The sequence below is a fragment of the Trachymyrmex cornetzi genome, unplaced genomic scaffold (assembly GCF_001594075.2).
Source record: "Trachymyrmex cornetzi isolate Tcor2-1 unplaced genomic scaffold, Tcor1.1 scaffold67, whole genome shotgun sequence".
Taxonomy (NCBI): domain Eukaryota; kingdom Metazoa; phylum Arthropoda; class Insecta; order Hymenoptera; family Formicidae; genus Trachymyrmex; species Trachymyrmex cornetzi.
The window spans coordinates 612457-626522 of NW_017299992.1; the positions used below are offsets into that span (position 1 = coordinate 612457).

A 14066-nucleotide genomic window follows, 5' to 3' on the forward strand; every position below is an offset into this window, starting at 1 on the left:
TTATCGATTTATGCGAACGATGACTAAAGCCATTTTAAATATTGATTTCATCCCGACATGCAAAGCAACAATTAAGAAAATATTTATGTCATAACAACGTTTATATCATAACATCTCTTATTTAATATGATAAAGAGCGATTTTTTCAAAGATCATCATCTCATTTCTCTTTCCTTTTCTTTCAATTTAAACGATATACAAAAGAAAATTGTGTGAGAAATCAAGATTAATACTGTAATAATTTATAAATGTCAAGGAATATTTGTAATTTTCAACTATAATGTACTACAATAATAGATACTGGAAGTACTTCTCTTAATAGAGCTTGAGCCTCTCCCCGTCACAGTCGCTATTATTGCGCTTTAGAGTATTCGTCACATAAATCCCCATATTTTCTGCATACTACCAACACATGCATATGTATGCGCATACCGAATAATTTTCCCTCACATTGTTTATCATTACTATAAGACTCCTCATATTACAAAATTTATATTAATATCACAGTAAAAGCTTAATTTTATTTTTTACTATCGTTATTAAAAAGGGCGCGTTTTTTGCACTTTTATTTATACATTTACTAAACATTCTTTGTCGCTCTTTTTGTTAAATCATAGATATTATCTAGTAATAAATCGTTTTTCCAAGCAATGTCAACGAAACAAATACCGAATTGCCAAAACAAAAAAAATCTGTCATTACAAATAAAAATTTAAATCGTACAAAGTTGAGCGGCAAAGATTGATCGCGCTATTCTCGTATTTCTTTTGAATTACCTTTGTACGACGTAGACACAAAACGGTGCCTAAATCTCTGCCCGCGTGCACTTACGGGATGCCGTTTTAACTGACCGCAATCACGTGACTAGCTATGCTGAATGCGTATACCACGATAGAAATTGAAGTGGTTCGGGGCAGTTGCGAGACAACCTCAGTCGGTCGCTGACGTATTAATACTCGCGGGGCAGTTCCTTTCATATAGAATCGGATTACATCCGGGGGTTGTAGTCGCGTTTACGGATGCATTTAACCCGGTAAGTCGAATCCCCCAGTCGCTCCATCTATGTCGAATCGAATATCGATTGGAATGCTTTGGCAACAGTCCATCTTCATAATCTTCTGATTGCGAAATAAACTTTATTGTTTTTTTTCTCCTGAATTATTTTTTTTTGTTTGTTAAAGTATTTCTCTAAAAATTGTTATAATTAATCCATTTTAAATCCATTTTTTAGTTCTAATCAGGTACTTGTTGATCATAGTTAAACTTTAAAATAACCATATTATCTATTACGATTCTCCTACCAACCAACGATCCCTATTATCAATGATAATGCATTCAACAATTGGCCTAACAATGCGTTAGATCTTCTTTCAGTGGCATTCAATCGGTCATAGAAAGCCATTATGCTATAGTTAATATCCTAAGAATTTGTTATAATGATTGAATTAAATGATTATTTTTACTAAATTTTATTTTTAATTGTAAATAACATTATTGTATATTGTGCGAAAGAAATTATTTGTGAAATTGACATTGTTCTTTTCGTAAATTATTTTATTTATTGATAATGTTACTTATAATAATCAATAATTAATTTCTTGATGTAATGTATTTCTAATTGAACATTTGAAGATAACTCTTCTAAAATTTTTACACACTTAATTTTTAATCAGCTTCGTTTTACATCAGTTTATATAAAATACTTGTTCAACACGAAATCATAAAGCAATTTCAAAATATGTTTAAAAATCGTAAACATAAAATAAAAATATATCAACTCCTTGGTAATCTATGGTTTTGATGGTAGAATTAATTTCTTGTTAAGAAAATAAATTTACAGAAAGGGAAATAATTTATAGGCAGAAATTAAAATGTAATAGTTTGATTTTTATATTTATTTGTTTTTTCTATGAGCAATAATTGATTATAATTGTATCGCATTCATATAAAAATGAATTAATGTGATTTAAGTGATTTACACTATACTAGCTTACTTAAATTCAATTACTAATGATAACAAAACCGATTCCTATTCTTTAAGATTGCTGCACCTGTCGCCAAGTCAGAACACAATTGTTCTAAAGTTCTAATGAATAGAATTCTTACTTTAACGCTGTAAGCAATGAAATGATAACTATTAAGCTCGATAAAAGAACTGTTACGCAATAGTTGAACCATTTATCCGATTCAATTGATATTGCGTTGCATTAGTGATCCGTTAAGTCGGCAAATGGCAGCAACAGGTTTTCTAATTGTACAAAAAGACTTTGTCACCATTTAATGCCAATACTGCATTTACGTCGAGTACTTTGGAGCACTTATCATTTTAGAGGAAATAATTTACAAACTGTACCTTGTTCTAAAATTTTGCAAACAGTATATTTTTTTAAATAATATATTAGTGGAACGAAATTTTATTTTCTTGTATACATAAAATATTGCGACGTAACATTTTGTACAATATTTTAATTTTGTTCATGACTGCAATTTATTTGAATTCTGTTAAGAAAAGGATATTATCCGTATATTGGAAAACAATGTAATGAATTAGGAAATATTATTTATTTTAATTGGTTGGTCTATTCGCATCTTAATCTTTGCTAGACTAGTACATTTATCAACTTTTTTATCCAATTTGCATCGGGTAAATTTAACGGTGCGCGTCAGCGATACAGAATTCAACAGATTGAATGATTAAACGGATGGAAGAGTACTGACTGCGAGTCTCGAAGTAGTTTAACCATATCGTAATACGCATCATTTTAAACTGAATTATTATCAGCGTTGTTAATACTATATAAAATTTTTGCATCAAACTTTATTTCTCAAATCGGAATTAATTTGATGTTTCTTTCCTGAACATTCTCGTTAAAAATAAAAACGTTTCCTTAAAGACTATTTGTAGTAGAAAATTGTAGCAATTTTGTATTATGTGTATTAATTATACGATTTAATATTTATTAATTATTGGATAACAGAATTACACTTTGTGTTATGAGATTTCTATTTTAATATCTAAATTTTTATGTATTTTTAGCTACTGAAAAAAATATACAGTTAAAAGAATTTCGTTACCTACTGATTTTGAGAAATCAAGAACTTTTTTTTGTGAAAAACTTCTACAAACTTAAATAATTTACAATATTTCTTTCATTATATATATATATATATATACGAAGTTAAGTACACAAGAATCACTATTTAAGTGTTGAGAAACAGAAACCTTATGAGTTAGTGTAATTTTTTGTCACTAAATATCACTTAAAATTGTACATAAACAATAAGAAGGGATTTATATTATCACATTTATTTTTACATATTGTAAAAAATATTTAAATTTTTTACATTACATATATTACAAATTTGTGTTATTAAATAAATAATTTAAAGCGTTATTACAAAAAAAATTTTAATCTTTCTAAAAATTAAAGGATAATGAAATTTTTAAAAACATCCTTTTTTAGTGTAAATTTAAAAGCAGCCATTACTTGTTAAAAAACAAAAGTTGATTAAAATTTGTTGTATTATTACTGACTTGATAATAAATTTATTTTACTTAATCAGTATATGATTAATCAATTTTACGAACGATTCGAAAATAAACAATTATGATATAAAAAAATATTTTTGTAATAGAATTATAATTTCAAAAATATTTTTGCTTTATCTATAATAACATAAAAATATACGAAACAAATTTCCTTCTGTATACATATATCCGTGTCCTCATTTCTCATGCTTTCAAAATAGCATAATACTTGTTAAGATAGTTTTGGCAGAGGAAACTCTCTTCTGACAACTTAAAATTAGTGAATTGACAAGGTATATTCCAGTCATATTGTATCAAGCATGAAGCTACATAGCTCGCTAGATCCCCCCATATACTGAGGAAGTAAGAATTAGGAGGACTGATTGTAATACTTAAACGACTAACTCGCGTATATTTAATGTACACTTAGGCGAATATTCTTGTTAACAAATCTTATATAATAACAATCGTATATAATATTAGCTTTTCACTTCTTTATACATATATTACGATTCATTTTTATGTTATCACATTGTTATTGTACTATTATTATGTTATTATTAATATTATTACTTTTCTAATTAATTTTTACGTTAATTATATCAACGATTTGTAAGCAGCATTATTATCGATATCTTACTTCTTGAGATACTGCTCTACGTGATTTACTTTTACGCATAATATCTCATATTTTCTGCATTTTATAAAAATTATTATTGTTATTTTCAAAAGATCGTGCAAATAATCATGTGTTTGCATTTTAAAGAATTTTAATGAAACAGTTACTTATAGACATGTTAATGTAACTGACAATGAGTTGTATTATCACCTAAGGTATTTTTTCTGGTTTCTATTATAGGTGTAAAGAACTGCAAACGAAGGAAATCATAATCTATGCCAGCGATTGCTAAAAGTTGATTGGAACTATATAGGTGAGTCAGTCTATAATTTAAAGGAATCCATAAAAAAATTTGCTGTTTTTAAGGCAAGAGATAATTGAATTAACATAGATTCAGTTAAAATATCAAAAAATGTGTGTGTGAGAATATTTATTATAAATAGAAAATTGGACATGAATTTATTAGGGATGTCAAATCTAAATACTTTGATCAATTATTTTAACTGTCGGTTATTTTAATCGCATTACAATGCAATTACAAAATTTAACAGCGCAGTCTGCCTGCACGCAGACAGAATGCGTTGCCTTTGCTGCAATCTCTGCGAAATTAGATAATGATTTCCTTTTTCCCAGATATTTCTGTCGCGACCATGACCTTAGAATAGAAAACGCTTCCCCCGTATAAAGTCAGATGTCTATGTATCATATTATTGAGTTATTTGCATGTTAAAACTCCATAATACAGCGGACCTCGTACAACACCATAAACAAATTAAATAATTTTACATATTAAGCAAATTACAATTACTTCTTAATAATAATTTCTGTCATAATTACAATTACTTCTTAATAATAATTTCTGTCATAATTCGAGATGCATTTATTTACAATATTTTTTAACTTGGAGAGGTGCGCCGTTAAACGCGAATTTACATTTTACAAGAATATAGACTTTGTCCTCGCGCGCGTATTTGAGATCAATCGTCTGGTTCAACGATGCAAAACGGTCAAAGCCGTAAATAGCGAAGTGCGAGGATATCCGAGTGCAACCTTCAGTAAGTTAAGTTCAAGCTGCATTTGACCTCAATGCAATAATTAAGAGCAATCAGTTCGTAAAGAATGTGCTAAACCCGCGTGCGTGTACAACGAATTTGCAATGGTAAATTGACACTTTTCCTTTATTCTATTGCTCCATATTTATGCCAATTGATTAGAGGTTTAACGTAGCAGACTGCTCCATCGATGTAGGTCGATTCTCACAGCTTTATGTTCTAATCCACCATGAGCCAAGTGAGCTGAGTGATATCTCATGCTTACCTAAAATTTAATTACTTTTAGTAATTTAATTATCTTTTAGTTAATTATAATTACATTATGACGTAACATCCATTTATTAAAAGAGAATAGAATCAACAATTACTTTATTAATTTCATGGAAGTAAATTAATAAACGTTACGTAAAAAATTTGTAATATGTAATTTATTTAATATTTGAAATTATAATATATTACCGCTCTTTTCTCTCTTCTGCTGCTTTATGTTAAGATAAAATTAATGATTACTTATTTGTACAAAATTTATAAAATTGTTATAAGGTTATAAATATATAAAGGTGTCCCGAAATTTTTTTTACCAAGCGTTCTTGTGTAGATAGAGCGAACTAAACTGAGTCGAAAAGTCCTCTATCATTTTGCAATTTTTGCAATAGTTAACAAGATATTAATTACTAAAAATCGCTGAATATCGGTTTTCAATAAAGTTTTACTCAAATACTATCAACTTTACAAAAAAAATAGCAAGAGACAAAAATTGTTTATTTTCTTCTCATAAAGTTCTGAGAACTTTTTCAGAATTTTTTAATATTGTATTTTCTCATGTTGGTAAAAATAGTTGCCAATGTATGTATTTAAGAAAATGCAGTATTAAGAAGTTGATAAAAAATTCTAAAAACAATTCTCAGAACTTTATGAGAAGAAAATAAATGATTTTTATCTCTTGCAGTTTTTCTGTAAAGTTAATAGTATTTGAGAAAAAATTATTAAAGTCCAATATTAGGCACTTTTTAGTAGTTAATATCTTGTTAATTATTGCGAAAATTACAAAATGATAGAGGACTTTTCGAATCAGTTTAATCCGCTCTATCTACACAAGAGTGCTTGGTAAAAAATTTCGGGACATCCTATATAATTTAATAAAAATAATATATAAAAATGTTTTAGCGACACAAACGAGTCAAAAGAAATGATCATGGAAGTCTCGGAGAAAGAATGTTTACGTATGGAACCGATTGACTCTCAAAGTCCTAATAAGTATGACTAAATAATATTGAATAAATTGGAACTCGAAATTACTTCTGCATGAATGTATAAATATATAAATATATAAATATATAGATATATAGACATATAATCTATATAAGATAGTTGTATTCATTTAAAAGCAAAATACTTTAACTTTTCGTTAACCATTTCTGTCACAACATTGTCATTTAAAAATTTATACGCAGGGAGAACAACGAAGTCACTGCAGATTGTGTAAATAATACTGATGGTATAAATAATGTTGAAAATATGTTATCTCAAATTGAAGATACAGATTATGATCCTCATATGCATCGGAATAGACCAAATCCAACTTCGTAAGTACAAAATAATGAGCGCGTTCAAGTTAACAAAGCGACTAGCCTGCTCACCGAACAAATGAGCATAATTAGTTATTACTTATAGATCCAACCAATCATATTCAATCGCTCGGTAAGCATGCCTAGTCGCTTTACCGTTTTGAACTCGCCCAATGATTAATTATGTTAAAAGATGTTGTATTTAAAAAAATATAATATATTGTGTAAAAGAAAATATTTTTTTTTAGAAATTTTGAAACCCTGGTTCATCTACTGAAAGGCAGTTTGGGCACGGGGATTTTAGCAATGCCGAATGCATTTTACAATAGCGGTCTGGTGGTCGGCGTCATTGCTACAGTTATCATAGGTGCATTGTGCACGTACTGCTTACACGTACTCGTAAAGGCGCAGTATAAATTGTGTAAACGGTTAAAAGTTCCTATATTGAGCTATCCGCTTAGCATGAAATACGCTCTGGAGAAAGGTCCTCGATGCGTGAAATGGTTTTCACCCTATGCACCGTAAGTATCGTCCATTTATAGTTTAGCCGATATAATTCCGTAATGTGCTCATTAGTATAATGAATATAGGACTGCAATCGCACACTCGGATATTCTAACATCAATCTTTTGAAGAAGAATAACAAACAAATAAAGTTTATATACATATTTATATATATACATTTCTTGTACGTACGTAAAATATTTATCATACCAAACTCTCTCTCTATCACAACATGTTAAATAAATAAACAAGATAAATATATATTTTATTCAAAAACAGATATATACAATTGTAGAATAGTTTGCGATAATAAATATAAAATATTTTTATTACTATATATTTATATGTGCAATTCTAGAATTTTTGCAAGTAACTAGAAATTAATTTAAACTGAATTCAGTTTATTTGAAAATAAGGTCTATGCCTTATTTTCAATTTATTACTAATTATGTGAAATGACAGAAAATAATAGAAAATAGTGTGAGGAAATATTAGTACAAACTAGTATAAATGAGACATTTATTATAGATAAATTTACTAAAAATAATGAACATGAGCATTATTTTGTCGCTGCGTCCTATATAGAAGTTAAAAAAAGATTGCTACACGAGATGAAAGTATAATTATTTTTCCGAGTTTTGTGTGTTACAAAGCATGCACGAATTCGTAGTTGAATCTTGAAAATGTTGTTATTTCCAGAGGACTCGTAGACGGGTTTATGATAACGTATCAATTGGGAATTTGCTGCGTTTATATCGTGTTTGTAGCATCAAATATCAAACAGGTAAATCCATGATGGCAATAAGAAAAAACCAAATCGAGGAATCGATTGTCCCTGTAACACGCTACGTATCGAGAAAGCACTTCGCTGATCGACAACAAACTTTAACTATCGGACCCTCGTCTGATGGACGGGAGCAGCGCATTCATTGTAATTTTATTAACGAACGCAGGTGACAGACCAGTATTGGGCACCTTTGGATATTTCAACCCATATGCTCATTTTGTTGCTTCCGCTGATTTTGATAAACTACATTAGAAATCTGAAGTTATTGGCGCCGTTTTCCACGCTAGCAAACTTAATTACGTTCGTTGGACTCACCATGATTCTTATAAAGTATATGTTTCAAGATCTACCGCCGATCAGCGACAGGGAGATGTTTGGTACATTAAGAAATTTTTCCCTCTATTTTGGAACGACGTTATTTGCGTTAGAAGCCGTCGGTGTGGTAAGTCTAGAAAAGATATATTCTTCTTAGAGTTGCGACCAATACATAACAATCTCCCTCGTCTCGGGAAATAAAAATCTTTTTGTATGTATGTACGACAGAAATTAACATATGGAGAGCCATATGCAAAGGTCCCAGTAAACACATAATCGTTATAATTAATAATGTAATTGCTCGTATTTGTTATTTATCATAATGTTCTTAATTATAATTATTTATTAAGATATTTTCAAAGCTTCATTTTTGTTAAATCTATTTATCTCATCGTAATATTGAAATATTAAGCGTATAATTAAAGATAAAATTCAAATTTAGGAGTACTAAATAAATAAAAAATTCGCTTGCTTGTGCTATTGTTAATGTCGTAATGATATTTAAAAAAAATTAAAATTATAAAAAGGACTCTCAAAAATACAAAAAATGTAGGAATCAAGACTAATGAGTATAACGGGATTAACGGTACGCAAGTAATATACAAACGCAGTAATATACAAACTTATATTATAATTTTATTGTGTTATCTTGATGTCATCCACAATTATCTTAATGTCATCCACAATTAATTAAACGTTTTGACTCTATTTTGAGTTATCTTCAACAATTATATACAATTAGTAATTAATATTTTATTCATTAATAGTTCATCCTTGGTGCGTCAGGATTGAATCACAAACAAATTGCCAAATTTGAACGTGGCATAGATCTGTGACGAAATCAAAGATTTGTCTTGAAACCTTTAATGAGCATCAAATAAAATTAACTTATATAATTAATAAAAATGTACAATGTATTCTTTAAAAGTATATATAACATAAGTTTGTATATTACTACGTTGCACACCGTTAACCGCGATGTACTTTCATTAGCCTTGATTCCTGTGTTAAAAAAAAAATATATTATTGCTACTTAGATTATAGCTCTGGAGAACAACATGAAAACACCACAAAGTTTTGGAGGCTATTGTGGTGTACTAAATATAGGGATGACTGTGATTGTTATCTTATACATAGCTATAGGTCTTTTCGGCTACATAAAGTACGGATCCGACGCCAAAGGAAGTGTCACTTTTAATCTGCCGCCAGAAGAAGCGTAAGTAGAAAAAAAATTTTTAATTTCAAACAAATTAGATAATAAGATAAATCAAGAAACTGTAATAATAAATAAATTTCTTATAATTATTGTCATATAATGAAACTATCTTGATTTTATCTATTAAAATATAGAAAAATGCGAAAGAACGTTGAAATGATCTAAAATCATTAAAGAAATTCAATATAACAAATAAAGAAAATTTCTCGAATTAGCTTTAAATATAATTAAGGTCTAGATGTAATCTAAAATAATTGAATCATTTTCTCTATTATATTGCAAATTTTATTTTAAAAAATCTTATTTATTGCAGTATGGCTCAAAGTATTAAAATAATGTTTGCGATCGCTATATTTATAACATATGCCCTGCAAGCCTACGTACCTGTCGAAATTTTGTGGACCACCTATTTAGATCATCGAATACAAAACCGCAAAATTTTATGGGAATACGCTTGTCGAACCTTTGTTACCCTAGTCACATGTAAGTAATATTAATAATAAATTTTATTTTAGCCCCAAATAATTATGTAATTATTAAAATTTTTTAATTATTAATAATAATTATTATAAATTTCCAAGAGACATTAAATAATATTACGAGAATTAATATGAAAAGTTTCGCTTGCGATTAAAAGTACTTACATAGTGATGTTCAAGTGCTTAAATTCATATAAAACAGATATCAAAATTGTATAAATTTGAAGGTCCCTTTGAAGATTCTCAGATATCTAATCTTTACGGTCTTTATCATTTTCAGTTATCCTGGCGATCGCTATACCGAGACTCGGCCTATTTATCTCCCTCTTCGGCGCGCTCTGTCTGTCCGCCCTCGGCATCGCTTTCCCGGCTATTATCGATATATGCGTCTCGTGGCCGGAACACGATTTCGGTCCCTTCAAAATCATGTTAATCAAGAACTTCCTCCTGATCGTGTTCGGCCTGCTGGGTCTCGTGGTGGGAACCTACGTTAGCATCGTGGAAATAGTAAAATCCTTCAAGCCAGTTTTACAGACAGGTTTGCCGTCCCTATAGAGGCACCGACATCTAGCGTGACTTCGTTAATTTATAAATTTGATAAAAGGGAAAATGGATAAAAAAAATGATTTATACCCCCGCATTAGCTGGTAAAAACATTCAATAATCTTTAATAAGCAGTGGCAGATTAACCATTTTGCTGCCCCTAGGCATCAACATCTATCCATTTCAAGGTGGCTTCAATCATTTATAATTTTGATAAAAGGAAAAATAGTTTAAAAAAAGATTTATATCCCCGCATTAGCTGTTGAAAACATTTCATAATCTATAAATAATCTTCATAAATAATATAAATAAAATACATTTTTTAACTGTATATTTATAAGATATCGTTTTTGATCAAATATGCTCGGTGTAGCTCATGCAAAAACGTTAGATTAACAAATTAAAAATTTATCTCAACCGTGTAAAAACTTTATGTTTTCAAAAATTTGCCACCCTAGGCTAGTGCCTTGTTTGCCTATGCGTTAATCCATCACTGCTTCAAGCATTGAAGAACGTAATATAATAGATGCGCGCAAATATTTCCCGAAGCAGAGAGAAGTACGACACACAGCTTATGAACAAACAACGATGTCAACCATGTCGAAAAGCAAACTAGTTCTTAAGCTTGTCCCTTTTTCTTTTTCTATCTCTCTGTCTTTCTTTCACCGCCATGAATTTACTTAGATCTTAAGTAGATAATAAAAAAGAAATAGACGTGATAGCTTGTCGAAGAGCACTCGAAATCTCGCGACAACAACCCTCGATCGCAAATAATCGGGTGGTTCGATCTGTGATGAAATCTCTCCTAAGCATCGATAATGTATCGGAAGACGTCATCTCACGCGGGTCGTTGTTAAAGATTTTTATTACCCACTTTAGAGAAGTGCATATTTTTATTCTTATACGTCAACCGGACCGTGCGTATACTATATGTGTACATATGTACGTACATCGTATACACACTGTACATACGAATGGTTCACTCTAGTACATATAAAAATGTCACGTCTAAAGCGGGTTTTTTAATACATGTTAGTGCATACGGATATTGAGCAAATATTCGGGAAGAATTTTTTAATTAGACATTTTTATAAAACATTTGCGCTTAAGCTTCTTATCTCGGTGATACGAGTACTTAGAGACAGCTGGCATTCATTATTTTTTTTTGTAAAGTGAATGTCGCAATAATCGATACTCGTGCGACGTAAATTCTTCAGGAATTGGAAAATTTTAAATACACATACTTTGTATTCAAATTTTATATATATACATTTATATTAATGAGACCGAAAAGAATTGTTAAACCGGCTTATTGACATTTAATAAAATTAACCTGAAACACAAATTTAAGTAAAATTAGAGTTTTTGTTTATTTTTTTTGTATATCATATTGGATCCTTCTCATATTGATGATCACTTTAGAGAAAGCCATTCTGTGACTATGTGATTTACCCATCAAAGAAGTACCCTGAAATTAAGGGCTTTTTTATTTTAAATTTTTTTAATGATTTAGAAAAAATAGAGTAGTTTTTCAATGCCTTCTCTGTTTTTTTGTCAAAATGTATGATTAAACATACATAAATAAACATAGATAATGATTATTGCGATATTCTAATTGCGAGAAATGTCTAAATGTTATATTGTCAATAGGAAACACTTTAATTTCTATATGAAATTTTTATAATACTCAACAATTTTAGAATTTTATTTAACTTCAAAGTGTGTATGTGTGTGTGTGTGTGACGTGCTAATCGATATAACGCATTCTGAACTTCAAATCTTCTGACTTTTAAATATGGAAATTTATATGTTTAATTTTAGAAGATTTATCAATTTCTAATCGCAATTCTAAAAGCTCATAATCAGATTTCTTTACGAAGAAAGAGATATCGACGAATTGAATTGAGATATCAAAGAAAAATTTCATCTTTTTGCTAAAGAGAAAAAAAACATTGTTTCAACAAAGCCAATGTTGGAACATTAAAAATGAAAGTACACATGAAAGTTATATACATTGAAAGTAAGTTGTTATTATTATAATATACATGCGTTCCATTTTCTACGGATGAAATTTTAATAACTGCTCTTAGATGCACGCTGCAGGGTAAATAAAAATATATTAAAAAATAAACATAAAAATTAATGCATGTGAAAGCGAATCTACATCTTAATTATTTTAAATTATATTTATAATATGAATCTTTTATAAATTTATAGTATTTATATATATAAGTACATAAAGGCTACGTAAAAGATCCATAAATTTGTTAAAACAACAGAAAATTAGAATAATTATATAAATATCGTGTTCTTTTTTATACAATTCAAGTGTTCCGTTACGATGGATATAGGATTTTATGTCAAGGTTTATCTCTATTACATAATTTTGCTTATATAAATAATTATGTATGATCATGTATTATTTTATGTGAAATTGAATTTTTTCATGAATATCGAACAATACGATTACTTTTCTCTTTGAAAGAAATTTGTAGTTTTCGTATATATCATAAACATGTTATTCTTATTTTATATACAAAGTAGTCCATTTAACATGTATATTTTAATATTTTTGTTATTTGGAACAAAACAAATTGTAGTTATAAAATTTTAAGATATTTTTAAGAAGTATTCGTAATGTATTTATTAGTAATATTTTTATGCATAAAAATAGTAGCTTGAGTTTCTTTAAATAGAATATTACATTTTTTTATATAGCATGATTCTTCTAATTATTCTGTATACAAATGTATAAAAGTAAGATTATCAAAAGATAAAAAAAAGTTAATGAAATATTTTATATTTAATATTTCTATAAAATATTAATTTTGAATTATCTTATTTTGTATCTCTCTTATATAAGAAACCATTTCACTTAAAAGAATAAAAAATTGCTCTTAAAATTTTATTTAGGCTACGCTACGAGAACAAAATTATCGGTTATATTACCTGCTCCTCGAAATCTTAAAATACTGTAGTTTTAATTCTTACCTTTATTATTTAAAACGGCAAAAATATTTAAAGTACACAAGTTAAATAAACTATCTTGTACAATGTACATTATAATATTTTTTCTCTTTGCTCACATAGAAATGAGAAGAATCTTGTAAGTAGAATAAAAACTGTCAATCGATATAATGTTAGACTGAAAAAAATATCACTATGTTGTAATCGCAAATGTAAAACATAGACTGAGAAAGTAATATTGCAAGCTGAAAGTAACTTTTAAAAATCACGAGACGTTATTGTTAAATAGTGTCTATGATATGTACTATTATTATGTTATTGTTGAATAGTGTCTAAATACTCTTATCTAAGCAAATCTTAAATTAGCTTTAAGCTTTAAGGAAGAAAAATATATGGGATCTTGTTAGAAATAAAAATTATATTGATATTTTTAATAAAAATATGTCACGCAAAACTATAATAGTTGAATATTGACTGTCATGCATGT

At 28.6% G+C, this 14066-nt stretch overlaps 1 protein-coding gene across 2 annotated transcripts; it reads left to right on the forward strand.

The window, feature by feature from the left end:
- The first annotated feature begins 926 nt into the window (after positions 1-926).
- On the forward strand, positions 927-10860 carry LOC108767249 (proton-coupled amino acid transporter-like protein CG1139). Of its 2 annotated transcripts, XM_018516998.1 has the most exons (10): positions 927-1033; positions 4389-4461; positions 6368-6457; positions 6655-6786; positions 7017-7289; positions 7972-8056; positions 8226-8501; positions 9412-9590; positions 9904-10073; positions 10350-10860. In XM_018516998.1, exons 3-10 carry the CDS (start codon positions 6390-6392, stop codon positions 10622-10624), a joined length of 1458 nt encoding a protein of 485 aa, XP_018372500.1. In that variant the 5' UTR covers positions 927-1033; positions 4389-4461; positions 6368-6389; the 3' UTR covers positions 10625-10860. The 2 variants fall into 2 exon arrangements, with proteins under 2 accessions (XP_018372500.1, XP_018372499.1); XM_018516997.1 differs by lacking the exon at positions 4389-4461.
- Positions 10861-14066: the final 3206 nt, after the last annotated feature.